This window comes from Maylandia zebra, linkage group LG3, assembly GCF_041146795.1.
Source record: "Maylandia zebra isolate NMK-2024a linkage group LG3, Mzebra_GT3a, whole genome shotgun sequence".
NCBI lineage: Eukaryota > Metazoa > Chordata > Actinopteri > Cichliformes > Cichlidae > Maylandia > Maylandia zebra.
The window spans coordinates 54,372,114-54,397,139 of record NC_135169.1 but is presented as its reverse complement, the minus strand read 5'-3'; the positions used below and the strand labels follow the sequence as shown (position 1 = coordinate 54,397,139).

The window sequence follows — 25,026 nt, the reverse complement described above, 5'->3', positions numbered from 1 at the left end:
TTCTAGTTGTGGTTTTGTTTGACACATGAAGATGTGTCAAAAGGGGGAGTTTTAGGTCTAATTTGAAACAATGGATTATATGATCGATGATGCAGTTCTACACTGCAATCATCGAGTCCATCCTCACCTCCTCCATCACCGTGTGGTACGCTGGAGCCACTATCAGGGACAAACAGAGACTGCAGCATGTTGTGCGCTCTGCTGAGAAGGTGATTGGCTGCAGACTCCCATCTCTGCAGGACCTGTACACCTCCAGGACACTGGGGCGTGCAGCTCAGTCACAGCTGACCCTTCTCACCCTGGACACAGTCTGTTTGACCTGCTCCCCTCAGGCAGGAGGCTCCGGTCCATTCGCACCAGAACCTCTCGCCATAAGAACAGTTTCTTCCCCTCTGCTGTTGGACACATGAACAATAACCGTATGACTGTTCCCACCACTACCACGTGACCCTACGCTGTGTTCACTGCATCATTCCATGTTTGGCCCTGATCACCACCTGCACTCATGTATATATCTATCTACTTATCACTTTTAATCCTTATTTTTATTTTTATTTAAGTGTTATATGACAGTATGTTTGCACTGAAGCACCGCAGCAATTTCCTAATGTTGTAAACCTGCTCAACATTTGGCAATAAAACCGTTTTTGATTCTGATTACTGTCAGCATTTTAATCGCTAGTTTAAAGGCTGCAGCTGTTGCTCTAACATAAATGTAACAGGCCTCAGTGCTGGTTCTAATAGTCTGAGCTGCTTCCAGCTTTATTTGTGAAGAGCACAGCAGCTTACAAAACACGTAGCTAGCTCGTACAGCTGCGACGTTAAACTTTCATGAGCTAAGATGACCTTAAAATAACGGGGCTACGTGTGGTGATGCTAGCGTTAGCCACGTTAGCGCGTTAACTTCACAGGTGGTCAGACTGAGTAAACAGGCACTAAGTCAGAGGTTGGGCTCTCCGTTTCGCTGCAGGATCCCTTCATTCATGCAATTTATGCAGTTTATTAAAGTGCAATTGGAAAAAGGATTTTGAAATGCAGTTTTTAAAAGCATTTCAAAAATCAGTTTATTAAATGGGAATTCAAAAATGAATTTACAAATGCAGAATTTATTCTATAATTCATTACTTAAGCACAGAATTCTTTATTTCGATGCGCGTGGCTCTTGTGGTCCTCCATACAGGAGTGAGAACGTGTTGGCATTTGGGTCGTCCTTCCCCTCATCATAGTCTGCCACGCAGGCCGTGACAGAAAAGCCCACTAAAAGAACGCCCACCAGACCAAAGCAATGGTTTTGACTTGATCAGCATTAACCCCGCCCCCTGACTTTGATGGGTGAAGCTGACAAATAAAATGTATTTATGAACAGCGATGCAGGGCCAGGAGTAGCAACGTGAATTAAATAAATACATCATTAAATAATTCATTAAATGTGTCAGTAAAATAATTAAAATCGAAAACAAACCAATAATTGATTAAATATGTAATTAACTAATTTGAATTGTATATAAACAAATAATGAAACATTTTAAATGAAATTAATGGATAATCTATTATTAATATATTTATTTAATTGATTATGTACATTTTTTAAATTAATTACTGAAATAGTTCATTCATTAGTGATGTCTTTATTTAATACAACCATATAAATACCATAAAATTGCTAATTTACTCAAAATAAATGTAAGACATCAATATTAAAGGTTAACTTATGATAATAAATACATGCAACTATAACTGATGACATAAAAATGAGGATTTCTTAAGCTAAAGCCAAAGTGCTGACTCATTTGTCATGTTACTCTCAAATGTTTTCCCTAATAACAAGAACATAATTACACTTTAGCCACAAGAGGGCAGCAGCATTAATATAAGTCACATGTATATAAAGGTACAGTGATTATATTACAGTGATTTTGACAAAAACAAAACAGTTGATGGCAGTGTGTTTTTCCATGACAGAATAATTACGCACACCCCACTTTGCAGTTATTTATTGTAAAAAATGTTTGGAATCATGTATGATTTCCGTTCCACTTTGTGTTGGTCTTTCACGTGGAATTCCAATAAAACTGATTCATGTTTGTGCTGTAATGTGACAAAATGTGGGAAAGTTCAAGGGGGCCAACACTCGGACCGGCGGCCGCCTCGGGTCTCTGCTCCTCCCGCCTCCCCTTTCCCTCATCCACCTGCTGCCTCTGTGGAAGCTCCACCATAGCCACCACCAAACAACTGACTTATTTCTACACATCGACCAGCATCCGGCCAATCCACCACCTTCCATCGTTTATACCGTTACAAAAAAAAAAAAAAAATCATAAAAAAACATCATTGGCCCAGAAAAACGAAAAATCATCATCGGTATGCCCGATGGCCAGTCCAGCTATGGTCGTGCCATCAGTTAACCCTTCGCTTGCCAGCTGTGACACGCGTGCCCAGGGTTGCCGACCCCTGCTCTAAAGCATCTGATTTGGATTCCTGAGATCAAATATATTTTCCTTTGTGTTTGTTTTCTTCCCATTTGTGGCTTTAATGTAGTGTTACATCCTGTTTGTTTGCTTCCCTCTGTATACATGTCCAGATTCACTGTTATGTTTCTATTCTTACATTGCTGTGTGATCACTGTTCCCTCTGCTGACTGATGTGACCTTTTGTATCTCACACTGATACTTGTCATATTTGTATCTGCGCCTAAAAGATAAAAAGTTTTCCATGCTAAAACACAGCTCCACCTCCTGCAGTTCTCCCTCTGAACCACTAGATGTCTCTGTTATCTAAATGAAGACGTGCAGCACAGCAACCACAGCAGCGCTCAGATCACACGTGTCCTGTTATTATGTATAAAAGCATGAAACAGGTGAGACAGGTGGGATCAATATTAATGTTGTGGAAATATATGAAAAAGCAACAGAAGAGTGAAAACATTTCGTGTTTCTAGAAAGATCTTTCAGCTCATAGCTGCTCACAGACTGTATTTACAAGTGACAAACTGCAACTCTACAGTACATCTACAGTATATATCAAATATATTCTGTATTCAAATCTATTGAGTGATGTTTGAAAGTCTTTCCAGGTGAGTTTGATCCAGGAGGGTCTGAAGCCAGAGTCAGACAGAGACTGTGCAGAGACTGTAGAAGGACAGAGCAGCAGCAGAGCAGTCCAGATACACTGATGATCCTCTGTCAGATCCAGAGGGACACACAGGGATGATGCTGGACTCTACATTGTGTCTGACAGTGGAACTGTTCTCAGAGCAGTTCACTCTGCAGCACTGACAGTCATCTGCACTTCTTCTCATTCCTCTGTCAGTCACTGCTGGATGAAGCTCTCCTCTCCACCTCCCAGTAACATGGCCCAGTCAGAGCATCTCTACACACAAGCTGCTGCTGCTTCAACCTCTCTGGATCATCAGGACACAGCTCCTCCTCTCTCAGCACACACACCGTCCTGTTTACCATCATCACCTCCACCTGCAGAGAGAAGAAGGAAGAGCAGAGGAGATAAACGAGTGTTTCCAGAGACTCTTCATCAGCTGTCAGTCAGTGATGCAGCACATCCAGTATAAAGAGCAGCAGGGACTTCAGTGCTGGGACTGTACTAGGACTCATTGTTGCTTCACTTTTTCTAATCTTTGGATTTTTATTGAAGTTGATGAAGATGTTTTTCCCTCCTAGTTTGAGTTTGGACTTTCATTCATTAGAAGAACCTTGGTGTGTCCACTCTGAGCTCTGTAGGAACCCCAACAACAAGCCCAACAATCCAGATGGACGGTTCCAGCTGTTAACTGGAGGAATTCCATCCAAACATCTGCTCTCACTAAATTCTTCCTCACCTACAGACTGTGTTCTTCACTGCTTTAAACTTGGAAATGAATGCAGTCATTGGTCTGCGTGCTGCTTTGTTCAGAGAGCTGATTGGCTGTTGACAGTGTTTGATCAGAGCGTGTCAGCCGTTACTATGGTGACCATAAAGGTCAGAAACAGGAAGTGTTTGTGTCCAATCCTGAAGCCTGTCACCATTCTCCTCTCACAGCTTCACTGAGAAGCTGCAGCTTTACAGGAAACACTGGATCTTTGTTTCATACTGACTGTGTTTAGTACAATACTGCTGACAGCACCACCCACTCACTCCATCACTCTACTGACCCCAGAGTCTCCAGTCTGTAGTCTGGACTCTGCTGAAGATCAGACAGCTGCTTCACTCATGAATCCTGCAGGTTGTCGTTGTATCTCAGGTCCAGCTGTCTCAGATGGGAGGGGTTGGACTTCAGTGCTGCTGCCAGATAATCACAGCTGATCTTTGACAAACCACAGCTCATCAATCTGTATAAAGAATGAAAGATGTAAGTTTATTAGACAAAGTGTGAGCTTGAAATCATTCAGTGTTTCATCATCTGTTCAGAGCTGAAGAAGGTTCAGAATGTAGAAGTTTAGAAAATGGAAACTCCAAACAGCTGAAGCCAACAGGAAGCAGCTTCAAACAGGAAACTGTGCAGAGTTTCAGACTATATGTCCTGATGCAGCCAGTTGGATTTTGGAGATTTGAATCTCTGTTCTGTGACTAAGTCCTTGAATCATTTCTTCCAGTTGGTCCAACAAGACAGACTAAGTGTTGGACATGTGTTGTGGCTCCATTAGGGGAGCTTCTAAATGTGATGTGATGGCCCCTCTGGGTCTGTCAGGTCACAGGACTGAAGAGAGCTCAAACTGGGCACACAGTTGTTCCAGTCTGGACCAAAGACTCTATACTGGGACTGAGGGACTGCTTTGACTGCACCCACTGGGACTTTTTAAAGGCTCATGTTCTCACTGAGATCATCGATTTCTACTTGCATTTCTTTCTGGGAAAAATGGGGATTACTTTGGAAACAGGAAGTATTTTCCCCAATAAGCAGCCCTGGATTAGTAAATCACTCCAACATGTTCTCAGGCAGAAGAAGCTGTCTTGTTATGAGGGAGAGAAGAAAAAGATTGAGGCACAGAAACTTGTTGAAAGAGAGATAAAGCAGCTAAAATCAGGTGTAAAAGTAAAGCAGAGGATGAGCTGAATAAAGGACACTCAAGGCTGGCTTGGAAAGGAATGAAGTCCATGGTGGGGATGCAGAACAAGGAGCAAAGATGAATGTGATGCTGAATCAGCAGAAGACTTGGACTCATTTGATTCCAGCTTTGATATCATTGATTTCAATGAAGAGCTTTGTGATTGTAGCAAAGGGCTGGTAGCTCTGAGAGTCCCACTGATGAGGTGTTTGTGTGGAAATCTCTTAGTGGGACCAAAGAGAGAAAAAGCCCTGGTCCTGATGCTGTGGGAGGGAAATGATTGAAGTGTGCTGTGAGGAACTGACTGGGAGATTTTCACACATTTTCCAGTCCTCCTTGGAACAACAGGAAGTTCCCAGCATATGGAAACAAAGGTTAAGTGTCCTATGGCACTCAGTGATGATGGTGCTGTGGCCCCACCACCTCCACCTCTTTGTAAAGGAACTAACTGTAATCTGAAGCTTCAAATGGAACTAAGACTTCCTCCACTAGGTGGCAGTGTCTGATGAGAAAGTGTTAGTGGAGCTGGCCTGGAGTCAAAAACAGGAAGATGCAGGATTTGGGCTGAAATGGGGAAAAGTGGTTCGCACTAGTGCCTTAAAGCAAGAAGGTTGTAGGTTGAAGCTTGTTGGCCTTTCTGTGGAGGTTGGATGTTCTCCCACAGTCCAATGAAATGCTGCTTAGGTTCATTGGTGCTTCTAAATTTGCTGTAGGTGTGGATGTGAGAGAGTGCTTCTCTGTCTCTCTCTGTTGGCCCTGTGATGGACTGCTCACCTGTGCAGGTGGACCACGCCTCTTGCCCTATGACAGCTAGGGCACAGGCTGCAGCCCTGTGAGCCTAAGCTGAATAAACAGTTAGCAAAAATGATCCATAGATGGCCTGAAATCCCCCAGTTAGCAGTTTGGTAGATAGCTATGACATGCTAATCCCATCCAGCAGCTGTATTCTACCTGTAAGCTGATCCCTGCTGAGCCAAAGCACTTTTTCATATACAAATTACAACCTTTAATAGAAACCTATTGGTCAGCATCTTATTAGCCTGCTGTTAGCTTCATTCCACAGAAAACTGAGAGAAACTAACAGAGTTGATAAAGAATAAAGAGAAATGTGCTGATTTAAAGCCTTTGAAGTGCTTCAGATGATCTCTGTCCACTTCTGTCCACTCATTCATTCATGTAAGCTTTCTAATGCAGCTTTGATCTTCACAGTCTGCTTCATGAAACTCATTCTAACCCTGAATGTCAGAGTGTTCCTCCTTCTCTTTCCCATCATTCATGCTGGCAGTGGAGGAGATTTGGATGTTGGACTGTGTTTTGGATGATGTGTGTATGTTTGTGTGGACTGCTGTCTGTAAAGCAAACGCACATTTTGCTTTGGATTTCAGTGTCAGACAGACTTTAAGGTGGAATGAAGAGTTGGAGAGTTTCACAGTGAATTATCCAGTGGAGGATTTTTCTTCTTCTTTGAAGGTTTGAAATGTGAACATTGTTCTGCTGCAGTCAATGGACTAAACCAGAGAAGAAGAAAACAGACTTTACCATGAAGATCCTCAGTGTGGATCAGTATAATATCAGCCTGATGTCTGCAGTTTAGTGTCAGCACAACTTTCACATCATATTCATCTCAGCACAACTAAAACATGCTGACTGACCCCAGAGTTTCAAGTCCACATCCTGGACTCTCCAGGAAACCACACAGATGCTTCACTCCTGAATCCTGCAGCTTGTTGTTGCAGCTCAGCTCCAGCTCTCTCAGATGGGAGGGGTTGGACTTCAGTGCTGCTGCCAGATAATCACAGCTGATCTTTGACAAACCACAGCGACTCAATCTGTATAAAGAATGAAAGATGTAAGTTTATTAGACAAAGTGTGAGCTTGAAATCATTCAGTGTTTCATCATCTGTTCAGAGCTGAAGAAGGTTCAGAATGTAGAAGTTTAGAAAATGGAAACTCCAAACAGCTGACAGAGTTCATACGCCTTTGTCAGGGTCAAATTCAAGCAAGACCATGTGAAAATTAAAACATCATCCTAGGTGAACTTAAACACCTTTGTTCCCCTTTTGTTAAGACATAGAAAAGTACACCACACAAAAATACTGCAAAAGGAAACGGTCGCCTTATATACATAGTGTATAAACTCAAAATGCACATTTCACTTCAAATTAAGATTAAGGCTTTGAACAGATCACATAGTTCAGTTCAACATATAAGACTTTAAGAATGCACAAGCATCTACTTAAAATCTATTTAATTTATCATCCATGATATTATTTTGTACAATTCCAATGTATTTTGTTCATCTCCCTTAAATAAACAGGCAGTCTTAAAGTATGAAATATTCATATACAAACACATATAAATGTGTGTACTGTCTCAGTGGCTGATAGTACCCCACAGGCCTCAGTGTGAGCTTGAAGACATTTATAATGTTTAAGTAGTTTAATGTGCAGGTGCTGACGATAAACACATTTTGAATGAAAGCCGGGGAACTTTGGTAGCACAGAAACAAGTGGCTATTCTTTGTGACTATATGGATCACTCACAATACCATTATTTCACACAAAGGCACCAAATTAATACTCAAAAAAGCTGCAGCAATACACACAAATATAAACAGTACTTGGTGACAACTTTGCTTTTAGCCTTTAACCCTTCTTGACTACTTTTGATGTGGCCTCTATATTTTACCTTTAAAAACAGTTTATCTTGCCAATCTGTTATTTTCTCATTTTGACCAACTGTATCAGCACAATTTATCTAAATTCAGACAAAATTTAAAATACAAGTAGAAAGTGATATTTTGACTGTAAAAACCACACACATGTTTAACGAATCATCTTCATAACTTGAAATGCAAATAGAGATTGTACATTTTTAAAAATACGCACACGTTTTGCAAACAACAAAGTTATATGGTACTATTTACCAAAAAATGCAGCCAAGGCTCAGACGTTTTTCATATAATCATTTCAAACTATTTACAGAACAATCAGGTGTCAAACAATAGTTTGTGTCACTCTAACACATATGAGAACAGCACAGGGATAAACCTGCAGGTCTGACAGCAGGTGTGTCACTCAGCGTTTACACTGCAATCTGCCTTTGTTGGCTTTAAGGCAGCAACTGTGACGATCACTAGTAGAACTGACACACAAAACAAAACAACAGCTACACACTAAATACACAAGACAACAAACTAACTTGAGACCAAACACGGTAAACGTCACAAATCTCTCACGTATCAAAACTCTCTCTCTCTTTCGCTCACTCGCTCTCTCTTGCCGGTCACTCCTAAAACTTCCCCCTTTTGCTAAACAACCAAATGTCATGTTTCCATATCATTTTTGATTGGTCGACATGGTACATTTTCCCACCTATAGGGCTTTGGAGCGTGATGTCACGGGAGATGGGCCACGCCCCCTTCCGCCATGACAGTAGGCCAGCCAAAGGATACCATTTCAGCTATGGATCGTACGTGTTGTGTTGTCGGTTGCAACATTAGATCACACGATCGTGAAGGCAAGAAGCTGGATAACGGGCTCTCTTTTCATCGTTTTCCATCCTGGAGGCAACGTGAGGGATCCCATGTATCCGATATTACTAAACAAAGACGTCAGGCTTGGATTGCAGCGGTGAGACGAGCGGATATCGAGTTCTCTGCAATCCCCAGCTTTTTGTTGGTTTGCTCACGGCATTTTCTTTCCGGTGAGTTCTAAATTAATTCATATCACTCTTGAAAGGCTTTTAGTGTGATTTTCAATGTGCTGCGGTCATAGATAATGAGATAAAACATGCTAATGTGTGATGCTGCAGAACCACATCATGTCGACTGAGTAGCTTATGATTTGGCATTATTGCAGGCAAACCAGCATATGAAATGGATGTAACAAATCCAGACTGGGCACCAACACTGCACATGGGGCATGACGACATACCTGTATCAGACTCGGACCGGCACTCAAGGCGTACGCAACGGAAGCGAAAAAGAGCACCCATCGGAGGTAAACACCCCCCCCCCTCTAAAAACATACTAAATTGCTATCACTGTACACTAATCCGCACATAACTTCCAGATGAATCACACACCTGTCATTGGAATATTGGTGTACATTTACCTTATGTCTAATTTTATCTTACAGGCTTTCGTTATGCAGCTGCAGAGTCTGAAGGTGTGCCCCGTGCAGAAGTGATTGATGAAGATCTGACAGAAGACCAACAGCAAAATCACAATGTCATGGAGGCAGTGGACAGCAGTTGTGTTGGACAAGTGGAGGTTGAGGTACCAGCTGCAAATGTGGATATACTGAAGAAATGTAAACCTTTTAAAATGATGACAGATTACAAACTCTCAGTTGTGTCTGTAATCAAACCTCTGTAACTTTGCTTCACTTCAGCAGCATCAGCTCATGTTCACATGTTGATTCATGGTTTGCTTCAGTTTTTGATGGACTGCAGAATATTTTGAAGGTTATCTGCTATAAAAAGCCAGAACAGGAAAATCTGCTTCATGTGTTTCTGTTTGATCCTCAGTGACTTTGACACAAAGGCCTCTGCTGTGATGATCACACCTCTGATCAAGTCTCACAGTGTCAGCTTTGTTTTTATACATATGGATATGTGCTGATAAATGATCAGAATTATAATATTTCCCACTGTCTGCTGTGTGCCGTGACCTTTGACCTGCTAAAGACAGTCAGCTGTGGATTATTCATTGTTGTGTCTGATACTTAGAACTGTGAGGAAGAACACTACACAGTTAATCAGGGTCCCCTCTCTCTGAATCAGGAAAGGTGGGCAGGCCGCGTGTGGGCCGCGGGCCATACGTTGAGTCTCACTGTTTGAAATGTGAACATTGTTCTGCTGCAGTCAATGGACTAAACCAGAGAAGAAGAAAACAGACTTTACCATGAAGATCCTCAGTGTGGATCAGTATAATATCAGCCTGATGTCTGCAGTTTAGTGTCAGCACAACTTTCACATCATATTCATCTCAGCACAACTAAAACATGCTGACTGACCTCAGAGTTTCAAGTCCACATCCTGGACTCTCCAGGAAACCACACAGATGCTTCACTCCTGAATCCTGCAGCTTGTTGTTGGAGCTCAGGTCCAGCTCTCTCAGATGGGAGGGGTTGGACTTCAGTGCTGCTGCCAGATAATCACAGCTGATCTCTGACAAACCACAGTCCCACAATCTGTATAAAGAATGAAAGATGTAAGTTTATTAGACAAAGTGTGAGCTTGAAATCATTCAGTGTTTCATCATCTGTTCAGAGCTGAAGAAGGTTCAGAATGTAGAAGTTTAGAAAATGGAAACTCCAAACAGCTGACAGAGTTCATACGCCTTTGTCAGGGTCAAATTCAAGCAAGACCATGTGAAAATTAAAACACATCATCCTAGGTGAACTTAAACACCTTTGTTCCCCTTTTGTTAAGACATAGAAAAGTACACCACACAAAAATACTGCAAAAGGAAACGGTCGCCTTATATACATAGTGTATAAACTCAAAATGCACATTTCACTTCAAATTAAGATTAAGGCTTTGAACAGATCACATAGTTCAGTTCAACATATAAGACTTTAAGAATGCACAAGCATCTACTTAAAATCTATTTAATTTATCATCCATGATATTATTTTGTACAATTCCAATGTATTTTGTTCATCTCCCTTAAATAAACAGGCAGTCTTAAAGTATGAAATATTCATATACAAACACATATAAATGTGTGTACTGTCTCAGTGGCTGATAGTACCCCACAGGCCTCAGTGTGAGCTTGAAGACATTTATAATGTTTAAGTAGTTTAATGTGCAGGTGCTGACGATAAACACATTTTGAATGAAAGCCGGGGAACTTTGGTAGCACAGAAACAAGTGGCTATTCTTTGTGACTATATGGATCACTCACAATACCATTATTTCACACAAAGGCACCAAATTAATACTCAAAAAAGCTGCAGCAATACACACAAATATAAACAGTACTTGGTGACAACTTTGCTTTTAGCCTTTAACCCTTCTTGACTACTTTTGATGTGGCCTCTATATTTTACCTTTAAAAACAGTTTATCTTGCCAATCTGTTATTTTCTCATTTTGACCAACTGTATCAGCACAATTTATCTAAATTCAGACAAAATTTAAAATACAAGTAGAAAGTGATATTTTGACTGTAAAAACCACACACATGTTTAACGAATCATCTTCATAACTTGAAATGCAAATAGAGATTGTACACTTTTAAAAATACGCACACGTTTTGCAAACAACAAAGTTATATGGTACTATTTACCAAAAAATGCAGCCAAGGCTCAGACGTTTTTCATATAATCATTTCAAACTATTTACAGAACAATCAGGTGTCAAACAATAGTTTGTGTCACTCTAACACATATGAGAACAGCACAGGGATAAACCTGCAGGTCTGACAGCAGGTGTGTCACTCAGCGTTTACACTGCAATCTGCCTTTGTTGGCTTTAAGGCAGCAACTGTGACGATCACTAGTAGAACTGACACACAAAACAAAACAACAGCTACACACTAAATACACAAGACAACAAACTAACTTGAGACCAAACACGGTAAACGTCACAAATCTCTCACGTATCAAAACTCTCTCTCTCTTTCGCTCACTCGCTCTCTCTTGCCGGTCACTCCTAAAACTTCCCCCTTTTGCTAAACAACCAAATGTCATGTTTCCATATCATTTTTGATTGGTCGACATGGTACATTTTCCCACCTATAGGGCTTTGGAGCGTGATGTCACGGGAGATGGGCCATGCCCCCTTCCGCCATGACAGTAGGCCAGCCAAAGGATACCATTTCAGCTATGGATCGTACGTGTTGTGTTGTCGGTTGCAACATTAGATCACACGATCGTGAAGGCAAGAAGCTGGATAACGGGCTCTCTTTTCATCGTTTTCCATCCTGGAGGCAACGTGAGGGATCCCATGTATCCGATATTACTAAACAAAGACGTCAGGCTTGGATTGCAGCGGTGAGACGAGCGGATATCGAGTTCTCTGCAATCCCCAGCTTTTTGTTGGTTTGCTCACGGCATTTTCTTTCCGGTGAGTTCTAAATTAATTCATATCACTCTTGAAAGGCTTTTAGTGTTATTTTCAACGTGCTGAGGTCATAGATAATGAGATAAAACATGCTAATGTGTGATGCTGCAGAACCACATCATGTCGACTGAGTAGCTTATGATTTGGCATTATTGCAGGCAAACCAGCATATGAAATGGATGTAACAAATCCAGACTGGGCACCAACACTGCACATGGGGCATGACGACATACCTGTATCAGACTCGGACCGGCACTCAAGGCGTACGCAACGGAAGAGAAAAAGAGCACCCATCGGAGGTAAACAACCCCCCCCCCTCTAAAAACATACTAAATTGCTATCACTGTACACTAATCCGCACATAACTTCCAGATGAATCACACACCTGTCATTGGAATATTGGTGTACATTTACCTTATGTCTAATTTTATCTTACAGGCTTTTGTTATGCAGCTGCAGAGTCTGAAGGTGTGCCCCGTGCAGAAGTTATTGATGAAGATCTGACAGAAGACCAACAGCAAAATCACAATGTCATGGAGGCAGTGGACAGCAGTTGTGTTGGACAAGTGGAGGTTGAGGTACCAGCTGCAAATGTGGATATACTGAAGAAATGTAAACCTTTTAAAATGATGACAGATTACAAACTCTCAGCTGTGTCTGTAATCAAACCTCTGTAACTTTGCTTCACTTCAGCAGCATCAGCTCATGTTCACATGTTGATTCATGGTTTGCTTCAGTTTTTGATGGACTGCAGAATATTTTGAAGGTTATCTGCTATAAAAAGCCAGAACAGGAAAATCTGCTTCATGTGTTTCTGTTTGATCCTCAGTGACTTTGACACAAAGGCCTCTGCTGTGATGATCACACCTCTGATCAAGTCTCACAGTGTCAGCTTTGTTTTTATACATATGGATATGTGCTGATAAATGATCAGAGTTATAATATTTCCCACTGCCTGCTGTGTGCCGTGACCTTTGACCTGCTAAAGACAGTCAGCTGTGGATTATTCATTGTTGTGTCTGATACTTAGAACTGTGAGGAAGAACACTACACAGTTAATCAGGGTCCCCTCTCTCTGAATCAGGAAAGGTGGGCAGGCCGCGTGTGGGCCGCGGGCCATACGTTGAGTCTCACTGTTTGAAATGTGAACATTGTTCTGCTGCAGTCAATGGACTAAACCAGAGAAGAAGAAAACAGACTTTACCATGAAGATCCTCAGTGTGGATCAGTATAATATCAGCCTGATGTCTGCAGTTTAGTGTCAGCACAACTTTCACATCATATTCATCTCAGCACAACTAAAACATGCTGACTGACCTCAGAGTTTCAAGTCCACATCCTGGACTCTCCAGGAAACCACACAGATGCTTCACTCCTGAATCCTGCAGCTTGTTGTTGGAGCTCAGGTCCAGCTGTCTCAGATGGGAGGGGTTGGACTTCAGTGCTGCTGCCAGATAATCACAGCTGATCTCTGACAAACCACAGTCCCTCAATCTGTATAAAGAATGAAAGATGTAAGTTTATTAGACAAAGTGTGAGCTTGAAATCATTCAGTGTTTCATCATCTGTTCAGAGCTGAAGAAGGTTCAGAATGTAGAAGTTTAGAAAATGGAAACTCCAAACAGCTGACAGAGTTCATACGCCTTTGTCAGGGTCAAATTCAAGCAAGACCATGTGAAAATTAAAACACATCATCCTAGGTGAACTTAAACACCTTTGTTCCCCTTTTGTTAAGACATAGAAAAGTACACCACACAAAAATACTGCAAAAGGAAACGGTCGCCTTATATACATAGTGTATAAACTCAAAATGCACATTTCACTTCAAATTAAGATTAAGGCTTTGAACAGATCACATAGTTCAGTTCAACATATAAGACTTTAAGAATGCACAAGCATCTACTTAAAATCTATTTAATTTATCATCCATGATATTATTTTGTACAATTCCAATGTATTTTGTTCATCTCCCTTAAATAAACAGGCAGTCTTAAAGTATGAAATATTCATATACAAACACATATAAATGTGTGTACTGTCTCAGTGGCTGATAGTACCCCACAGGCCTCAGTGTGAGCTTGAAGACATTTATAATGTTTAAGTAGTTTAATGTGCAGGTGCTGACGATAAACACATTTTGAATGAAAGCCGGGGAACTTTGGTAGCACAGAAACAAGTGGCTATTCTTTGTGACTATATGGATCACTCACAATACCATTATTTCACACAAAGGCACCAAATTAATACTCAAAAAAGCTGCAGCAATACACACAAATATAAACAGTACTTGGTGACAACTTTGCTTTTAGCCTTTAACCCTTCTTGACTACTTTTGATGTGGCCTCTATATTTTACCTTTAAAAACAGTTTATCTTGCCAATCTGTTATTTTCTCATTTTGACCAACTGTATCAGCACAATTGATCTAAATTCAGACAAAATTTAAAATACACGTAGAAAGTGATATTTTGACTGTAAAAACCACACACATGTTTAACGAATCATCTTCATAACTTGAAATGCAAATAGAGATTGTACACTTTTAAAAATACGCACACGTTTTGCAAACAACAAAGTTATATGGTACTATTTACCAAAAAATGCAGCCAAGGCTCAGACGTTTTTCATATAATCATTTCAAACTATTTACAGAACAATCAGGTGTCAAACAATAGTTTGTGTCACTCTAACACATATGAGAACAGCACAGGGATAAACCTGCAGGTCTGACAGCAGGTGTGTCACTCAGCGTTTACACTGCAATCTGCCTTTGTTGGCTTTAAGGCAGCAACTGTGACGATCACTAGTAGAACTGACACACAAAACAAAACAACAGCTACACACTAAATACACAAGACAACAAACTAACTTGAGACCAAACACGGTAAACGTCACAAATCTCTCACGTATCAAAACTCTCTCTCTCTTTCGCTCACTCGCTCTCTCTTGCCGGTCACTCCTAAAACTTCCCCCTTTTGCTAAACAACCAAATGTCATGTTTCCATATCATTTTTGATTGGTCGACATGGTACATTTTCCCACCTATAGGGCTTTGGAGCGTGATGTCACGGGAGATGGGCCATGCCCCCTTCCGCCATGACAGTAAGCCAGCCAAAGGATACCATTTCAGCTATGGATCGTACGTGTTGTGTTGTCGGTTGCAACGTTAGATCACACGATCGTGAAGGCAAGAAGCTGGATAACGGGCTCTCTTTTCATCGTTTTCCATCCTGGAGGCAACGTGAGGGATCCCATGTATCCGATATTACTAAACAAAGACGTCAGGCTTGGATTGCAGCGGTGAGACGAGCGGATATCGAGTTCTCTGCAATCCCCAGCTTTTTGTTGGTTTGCTCACGGCATTTTCTTTCCGGTGAGTTCTAAATTAATTCATATCACTCTTGAAAGGCTTTTAGTGTGATTTTCAACGTGCTGAGGTCATAGATAATGAGATAAAACATGCTAATGTGTGATGCTGCAGAACCACATCATGTCGACTGAGTAGCTTATGATTTGGCATTATTGCAGGCAAACCAGCATATGAAATGGATGTAACAAATCCAGACTGGGCACCAACACTGCACATGGGGCATGACGACATACCTGTATCAGACTCGGACCGGCACTCAAGGCGTACGCAACGGAAGCGAAAAAGAGCACCCATCGGAGGTAAACAACCCCCCCCCTCTAAAAACATACTAAATTGCTATCACTGTACACTAATCCGCACATAACTTCCAGATGAATCACACACCTGTCATTGGAATATTGGTGTACATTTACCTTATGTCTAATTTTATCTTACAGGCTTTCGTTATGCAGCTGCAGAGTCTGAAGGTGTGCCCCGTGCAGAAGTGATTGATGAAGATCTGACAGAAGACCAACAGCAAAATCACAATGTCATGGAGGCAGTGGACAGCAGTTGTGTTGGACAAGTGGAGGTTGAGGTAGCAGCTGCAAATGTGGATATACTGAAGAAATGTAAACCTTTTAAAATGATGACAGATTACAAACTCTCAGCTGTGTCTGTAATCAAACCTCTGTAACTTTGCTTCACTTCAGCAGCATCAGCTCATGTTCACATGTTGATTCATGGTTTGCTTCAGTTTTTGATGGACTGCAGAATATTTTGAAGGTTATCTGCTATAAAAAGCCAGAACAGGAAAATCTGCTTCATGTGTTTCTGTTTGATCCTCAGTGACTTTGACACAAAGGCCTCTGCTGTGATGATCACACCTCTGATCAAGTCTCACAGTGTCAGCTTTGTTTTTATACATATGGATATGTGCTGATAAATGATCAGAATTATAATATTTCCCACTGTCTGCTGTGTGCCGTGACCTTTGACCTGCTAAAGACAGTCAGCTGTGGATTATTCATTGTTGTGTCTGATACTTAGAACTGTGAGGAAGAACACTACACAGTTAATCAGGGTCCCCTCTCTCTGAATCAGGGAAGGTGGGCAGGCCGCGTGTGGGCCGCGGGCCATACGTTGAGTATCACTGTTTGAAATGTGAACATTGTTCTGCTGCAGTCAATGGACGAAACCAGAGAAGAAGAAAACAGACTTTACCATGAAGATCCTCAGTGTGGATCAGTATAATATCAGCCTGATGTCTGCAGTTTAGTGTCAGCACAACTTTCACATCATATTCATCTCAGCACAACTAAAACATGCTGACTGACCCCAGAGTTTCAAGTCCACATCCTGGACTCTCCAGGAAACCACACAGATGCTTCACTCCTGAATCCTGCAGCTTGTTGTTGGAGCTCAGCTCCAGCTGTCTCAGATGGGAGGGGTTGGACTTCAGTGCTGCTGCCAGATAATCACAGCTGATCTCTGACAAACCACAGCCCCACAATCTGTATAAAGAATGAAAGATGTAAGTTTATTAGACAAAGTGTGAGCTTGAAATCATTCAGTGTTTCATCATCTGTTCAGAGCTGAAGAAGGTTCAGAATGTAGAAGTTTAGAAAATGGAAACTCCAAACAGCTGAAGCCAACAGGAAGCAGCTTCAAACAAACACAACAAGAGAAAAAACTCTGAATGTTTCACATTAAAGTCGTACATTTATCATAAAAACAGGACAAAGACTTGAAAAAGTCGTGTTTTTCCTTCCAGGAACCACAAGGCTTCACTTTTAAAGGTGAAGTGTGAAAGAAATGGACATATTTGAAGTCCAACACCTTTTTCCAGTCACATTATTAAAGCAGACAAACTACAAGCTCATTTTCATTCCAACAAGTCATCTTCTGACCTGGACTAACAACACTGGTCTCTATGTGCAGCTGGCTGTGAGACCAGTGCTCAGGGAGCGTCTACAAAGTGCAACACTGAAAGAACATCACACACTAGCTGTGTCCCAAAACGTCGGCTGCATCCTTCGGAGGACCCGGTATTCGCGGTCTACGTGGGCCGGGTCCTTCAAAGATCGAAAAGGCTGGAAGTGCGAGGCTGTGAAATGGGACGGTCTAGCCTTCAGATTTGCGTCACCGCTGTGTCGGTGGAGTTTAATAAACTCGGCCGTCTGCTCCTTGCTATCTAAAATATAACAGGACACTGGCGTAAATTCTCGACCGTCTCACACTTCTGTTTAATCAGTTTCCTGTTTAACGTTTATTCAGCTGTGTGAAAATCCCGGAGGAACTTTGATCTCAGCCAAACCGATTTACTCCGGAACAAATAAAACACAGAAAAAAGGCAAACAATTACATTTTTAAGTTATCTGAGTGACTTATATATCATGTTTAACCTGAGTAGCGAAAGAGCAGGGGTCTGAAAACGATGAAGCCGGGTGTCCGCTGCTCTCGCCGGCTGGAGTGACCATTGAACCCCCCGGCTTGCTAGCGAGCGGGTGGGGAACAGACGTCTCCGAAAACGTCGGCACACTTTTGCAAATATGCGATGTCTTGATAAACCGAGCAGATATTTGAAGTTTACACAGCTACTTTCTCGCCTGAAAATATGTTAAAAGTTTATTTTGTGACCCAGAAAGATTAATAAGAGTAATTTGAAAACTTAGTAGCAGCCGCCATTGTTGGCAGCTGAAATTTGGCTGGGCCGCGCTATGAATTCTGGGATATGGTGGGCCACGAAGGACACACCCGACGAATCCTTCAAATTCGGGGAAATGAAGGACGCATTTGTCGGGCACATTTGAAGGAGTCGACAAATACGGACAGCCTTCATCGCCTGGCTGTGATGTAATCGGCCTTCAAATGCAGCCTCTGGAGGATGCAGCCGACGTTTTGGGACACAGCTACTAATTTGCTTCCATCATCCAACCTGAAGAGGAAACAGGGACGGCTCCCCTTCAAAGTAAAAGCTGCTCCTTTTGGACACAGTATCAAAGAAAGTCTACAGTATAACATAGAAAAGACAGAACAAAGTTTTGGTTGTTTTTAAATTGTGCAGAAATGAAACTACACTAAGCTCAATTATGTGACAGACATTTCATCCCATGTCAGTTTGGCCTCATCCTGGGCCGGATTATCCAGCACACACTCTGACCACAGGCCCAGGGGCCACGCACAGCTGGGCTCCATCCAAGAGACAGGAAACAAACCAACACAATAATAAAAAGCACCATGTGATCTTCTTACATCTTCAAGACAAACATAGGAAAAACATGAGCATATTTGTTTCCTGATAAAATGATGTGACAGGTAGAACAGAGTAAAGTGGTGGTGTTACAGCCTTTCTCCCCTCTGCTGCCGAGGCTGTTAGTCTCTCCCAAACTCAGCTACAGGACTTCCAAATGAATGAAAGCAGCAGAAGTGGCTTTACAAATGAAAGAGGAAGAGGAGAAGAAGAGGAGAGGGAGGCCACCCTGACCATCACTCCAGCTGAAAACATCACACTTCCATTAAAGTTGGTGAGGAAATGTTGAGCAGGATGAGCTGCTGGCTAATCTGGAGGCTGTAGCAGCAGCTCACAGTCACAGTGGATTTCCACTCATGAAAAAGCTCTGGCTGCTTCATTTCTCATCTCATATCAGAGACTTTAATGCTTCACTGAAGCTGTACTGTGATGCTCCCATATCCCAGTGAGGCCTCCATAATGATTTCAGCTGTTCTGTACACACACTGTGTGCCCTGTATGGCTCAAAGTCTCTGCAGCCTGTTTTTATCTGCTATCATCAGATCTTCATCATCCTCATTCACATCCCTCACACACTCTACAGCCTCATCAGCACTGACTTCATCTTCACTGACTGATGGAGCACAACATGAACCTGTGGAGGCTGAAACACTGTCCTGTCAAACATCTCCCCGTCACCACTCCACTTCTGTCAGCCTTTAAATGAACCCTGCTCAAGTCTGTCACTTCTGTTTGGAGCCAAAAGGAAAAACTGTTGTTCAGTCGTTTGGAAAGACAACATTTCTGAAAGCACTCAAACTTCTTCACATTTGTCTTCAGACACATCCTGAACATTTAGGAACTGAAGAAAGTTTCAAACATCCATCAAAGACCTGAAATATAGAAAAACAACAACAGCTGCAGTCAGTGAACTCACCTCAGAGTCTCCAGTCGACAGTTTGGACTCTCCAGTCCAGCACACAGAAGCTTCACACCTGAATCCTGGAGGTCTTTATTTCCACTCATGTCCAGCTCTGTCAGATGGGAGGGGTTGGACTTCAGAGCTGAGGCCACAACTTCACAGTGAGACTCTGAGAGTCCACACTGAGTCAGTCTGTGATGATAGAAAATATAAAATGTGTTATTATAAAAGCAGAAAACCTGCATTATAAACAGAGACTGAATGTACATGAAGACAAAACAGAGTGAGGTCATAATCTGATGAATCTGCTCTTCACATCTGTGCTTCAGCTCCTCTTACTGTGTTTGACATGACACAACGATTGAGTCTCTCTCAGACCTGCAGACTTTTAATGAGAATCTTTGTTTGGCTTTAATCTGCTTTTGGCTTTTTCATGGATTTCATGGATGATTTGAGTGATTTCCAGCAGGACACTTAAACATGTCAGTGGACGTCCTAAAGAACATATTCACTGATATGAAACGTGTCATTGAACAGGATTAATATCAGTGGAAACATGGTGGAAACAGCTGTGACTGCATGGATGTGACACACTTCAAATCTGTTCTCCACTCTTGGATTTGGGATCCATGGAGCTGCTGCTGAGTCTGTACAATAAAGGAATGGTGTGGAAGGTTGCAGCGTACGGACACAAACACTTTGTGGTTACAATCTGATTTTATTTTCAACATTAAACTACTAACCTACACTGATCAATGATGTTAATGATCACATCTGGACTCACCCAGCCTTTCTGCAGTTCCTCACAGCTGGAATCAGTCTCTGTCGTCCCTGCTCTGATGTGTTGTACTTCAGCAGGTCCAACTCATCCAGAACCTCCTCTGACATCTGCAGCATGAAGGCCAGAGCGGAGCACTGGATCTCAGAGAGTAACTTCTCTGATCTGTTCTCTGATTTCAGGAACTCTTGGATCTCCTGATGTACTGAGAGGTGGTTCATCTCCATCAGACAGTGGAAGATGTTGATGCTTCTGTCAGGAGAGATTTCATCACTGTTCATCTCCTTCAGGTTGTTGATGACTCTCTGGATGGTTCCTGGACTGATCTCTGTCTGACCCAGCAGACCTACTAAGAGTCTCTGGTTGGACTCCAGACAGAGGCCATGAAGGATGCGAACAAACAGGTCCAGGTGGCCATTTTTACTCTGGAGGGATTTATACATGACTTTAGTCAAAAAGACATCCATTGATGGGAAGCTATAAGACTTGAACATGTTCTTAAAAAAAGATCTGTTTTTGTATTCTTCTCGGAAATTCCCTAGAAAACCTTCTACCACCTCTGTCTTCCTGTTGGTGTGACAGTGGAACATGTAGACAGCAGCCAGAAACTCCTGAATGCTCAGATGAACAAAGCAGTAGACTGGTTTCTGGAAGATCACACACTCTCTTTTGAAGATCTCTGTACAAACTCCTGAGTACACCGAGGCCTCTGTCACATCCAGACCACACTGCTCCAGGTCTTCTTGGTAGAACATGATGTTTCCTTTCTCCAGATGTTCAAACGCCAGCCTCCCCAGCTTCAGAAGAACTTCCCTATCAGCCTTCGTCAGCTCCTGTGGACTCGTCTCACGTCCCTCATGGTACTTGTTCTTCTTCCTCTTTGTCTGAACCAGCAGGAAGTGTGAGTACATGTCAGTCAGGGTCTTGGGCAGCTCTCCTCTCTGCTCTGTAGTCAACATGTGCTCCAGAACTGTAGCAGTGATCCAGCAGAAGACTGGGATACTACACATGATGTGGAGGCTCCTGGATGTCTTCATGTGGGAGATGATTCTGCTGGACAGCTCTTCATCACTGAATCTCCTCCTGAAGTACTCCTCCTTCTGGGCGTCAGTGAAGCCTCGTACTTCTGTTAGCCTGTCAACACATGTAGGAGGGATCTGATTGGCTGCTGCGGGTCGGGAAGTTATCCAGACGAGAGCCGAGGGAAGCAGATTCCCCTGGATGAGGTTTGTCAGCAGCTGGCTGACTGATGACTTCTGTGTGACATCAGACAGCAGCTTCCTGTTGGTGAAATCCAATGAAAGTCTGCTTTCATCCAGGCCGTCAAAGATGAACAAAAGCTGAGAGACAGCCAGCTTCTCTGCTGTGACCTTCTGTAATGTTGGATGGAAAACATGGAGCAGCTCCAGAAGACTGTACTGCTCATCTCTGATCAGGTTCAGCTCCCTGAATGAAAGCAGAACCACCACACTGACATGTTGGTTCTCCAAGCCCTCTGCCCAGTCCAGAGTGAACTTCTGCACTGAGAAGGTTTTTCCAACACCAGCCACGCCGTTGGTCAGAACCACTCTGACGGGTCTCTGTTGGTCAGGTAAGGCTTTAAAGATGTCCTGGCACCTGATTGGAGCGTCATGGAGGGCGTCCATCTTGGAAGCTGTCTCCAGCTGCCTCACCTCATGTTGGGTATGAACCTCTTCACTCTGTCCCTCTGTGATGTAGAGCTCAGTGTAGATGGTGTTGAGGAGGGTTCTACTTCCTGTTTCATCACTTCCTTCAGTCACACGTTCACATCTCCTCCTCAGACTGATCTTATGTTCATCTAAAACCTCCTGCAGACCAACATCTGCTGAAAGAAAGAAAAACAATGAGACTAAAGAGAAAGAAAACTCTTCAATGTCTGAACAACACAAGAAGTCCAGTTTTCAGAAATGAGTCCATCAGCAGACAGATGTTCAGTCTTACTTTGTACACAGCTGCTCTGACTGGCTGTCTGCAGTCCAGCTGTGGTCCTGGATCTTTCTCCACACTGTGCAGAAGCTCTGATGGTGACACAGAAAAGTCAAAGTGGAGATACTTGTGTCCACCTTTGATTAGACTCATTATAAAAAGGAAAACAAAGTTTAACACAGTCATGTTTCCAGTTCACGGACTTACATTTATTCCATGGACACTCACTCTAACCTGAAGCACAGCTACAACCCAACATTGTTGAGGCCTCATCTCCTCCTTTCCTGACTGTAGAGGTTAAATATGCAACAACCAACAAATAAAAGAATTTGGTTCATTTCAAAGAAATTCACACGGTGACCAAGTAAAGTAACCGTAGTAAAGGAGACAACATCCCGTTGATGGTGGGATTATTTGAAAGATTTGCTTTAGTCACGTCACCAAATGCAGTTGAACCACCCGTGGATCCATGTTTGACCATTCTACCACTCTGAGCTCTGCTTTTGAATCATTTTATTATTATCATCATTCATTTATTCATTCTTTGGAGGGGGGCTATTTCCTAATGCCGCCCTAATAAGCTGATGTTCAAGGGGAAATATAACAGAAACTCTTTCAGTGTTATTCATTAATAAATTAACAGATAAACTGTGAAGAAGAAAAAAACTGAGATTTAAAGGAGAGAGTGAGAAACTTGATCATCCATCCTCATAATACATGTTTATCAGTATCTGCTGTGACCATACTGCAGTAATAACTACAAGTCTACATCTCTGTGACTGTTGATCAATCACAGCAGGAATCTGAGCTCATCTCTGCACACAGAGCAGCTTCAGCTCTGGGATAAACTGCTCGCTTCACGTCCTTCTCAGCTCACAGACACTCATCCTGATATTTTCCTTTAACATTTGATGGTATAATTCATCTGAGTTTACACTTTATCTGCATAAATACAGAAAAACAGACCCAAACACCAGAAACCATCAGTTTCACCATGTAGAATATATTGTTGTTTCCTTGCTTTTAATTCAGAGAAAAACTCTGATTTGGATTTTCTCTGTTCTCTTTGCCACAGCCCATCCCAGCAGCAGCTGAAGCAGCTGACTGTCACAACACTGAATAACACTTTAGGAGGAATTTCAGAGGTCAGTAAAGCTCCAGTTTCAACATCAGTTAATTAATCATAGTTCATCATAAATGTGAACCTGGCTGGCACACATGTTAGTGTTAGCCATTTAAATATTAGCAGTTAGCTGAGGCCACAAGAAGAAGAGGCCCTAGAAGAACAATGGATGATAAGATTAGATTTTCAAGACTGGGCAGAGACGTGTTTTCCTTTACTGTCTCTTACAGAGGAGGGAGCAGATACCAGACGAGGTCACGGAGGTACGGGGAGGATTCGCAGCAGACAGCAAGACTGCCACGTCCATGCGAGAGAGCGATGGCTACGATAATCTCTGTTTTTGTCTCCCTATATAACGTTGTACAGCCCATGTGAGGGTTATCCTCTCTGTGAACCAGATGCTTGATTTCACACAGAGGTCCACCGATTGAATTTGATCAGTTATGGAACGATTTATCTCGACAGGCTCCTTCACTCGCTGCTTTTAAACCTCCTTTAAAACACACTTTTACTCCCTGACCTTTGACCCAGTGTGACATGTTGACTCACTACCTCAGACAGCTTAAAATAGTCTTTTTGTTTTTTGGTGCTGCCTAAAAGAACCGTAAAATATTATGTTCATATATTTTTGTGCTACATCAGGAAACTCAAAAACATAGTTTGTAATATTTTAATCCTAATTTTTAAAACTGTTTTTGTCATTTTTCTTCTCCCATTGCATCAAAATCATTATTTACACTGAATAAATGAGTCAGCAGCTCTCTTACATTGTTGCTGCAGGTTCATTAGTGAACACTGGAGGTTCTTCTCTGGACCGGTCACTCCTCACAGACACACAGCTGGATGCTGCAGATCCTGCTCCATCCTCTTCCTCCATCTTCTTGATGTCAGGGTGGAGTTAGTCTGAGAGGTAAACACACACACTCAGAGGTGCTGTTGTACTGGAAGCATCACACTGACGGGTTTCTAAAGTTCTCATTGATCATTTCATGGAGTTTCTGTGGTAAACACTGTCCTGTGACGTATGTGTTATGGTGAGGGTCATGAGGGCTAACCAGCCCCACTCCTTACTCCTCATATTTCAGCCTGAAGCACAATAACAGCCTAAACCTAACCAGGAGGCTGTAACCTCAAAGGGACTTCATGGTTAGAAATAAAGGTTCAATGAAATGAAGCAGATCATAAAAACATGAGTTCCAACTTTAAAAGAAGCATCCACACGATGACGGCACAGCAGAGGAGCACTTTCTCTAACACACTGATTCAGTTCCACTGACACAAGGACACACACAGGAAGGCACACACACACAAGCCTTTATAAGAAACAACACAATCATCTGCGCTTGACTTGTCAATCCAAGTCCTTAGCCCATGAGCCCGCGGTATCAGACCACAGATATTCCCTTACTTTGAAAAAATAAAGACAGTTTTCAGAACAGACCTGATGTTTATGCTACAGCCTGTTTGCCAATATAATCAATAGGGCTGGGTATCGTCACTGATTTCTAGAATCGATTCAATTCCGATTCACAAGGTCCCGAATCGATTCGATCCACGATTCGATTTA

General features: G+C 42.2%; 2 protein-coding genes across 3 annotated transcripts in view; both read right to left on the bottom strand.

The window, feature by feature from the left end:
- Window positions 1-1,979: 1,979 nt before the first annotated feature.
- Window positions 1,980-25,026, bottom strand: part of LOC143416825 (ribonuclease inhibitor-like) — a 240,357-nt gene continuing 217,310 nt past the window's right edge. The window contains exons 1-4 of one of the 2 annotated variants that reach the window (XR_013097074.1): window positions 10,058-10,446; window positions 6,692-6,868; window positions 4,146-4,322; window positions 1,980-3,470 (exon numbers count right to left, since the gene is read on the bottom strand). Coding sequence is in view for 1 of the 2 variants with exons in the window: in XM_076882477.1 (XP_076738592.1) it covers window positions 3,461-3,470 (10 nt within the window). In the remaining variant the exon portion in view is untranslated. Of the gene's footprint in view, window positions 3,471-4,145; window positions 4,323-6,691; window positions 6,869-10,057; window positions 10,447-25,026 lie in introns of those variants that run through there. The other variant, XM_076882477.1, reaches the window with a different exon arrangement.
- LOC112433032 (protein NLRC3-like) lies at window positions 13,408-24,359 on the bottom strand. The gene is made up of 5 exons (XM_076877782.1): window positions 24,227-24,359; window positions 22,352-22,428; window positions 20,396-22,235; window positions 19,627-19,803; window positions 13,408-13,603 (listed from the first exon to the last, which is right to left on the bottom strand). Exons 1-5 carry the CDS (start codon window positions 24,334-24,336, stop codon window positions 13,408-13,410), a joined length of 2,400 nt encoding a protein of 799 aa, XP_076733897.1. The 5' UTR covers window positions 24,337-24,359.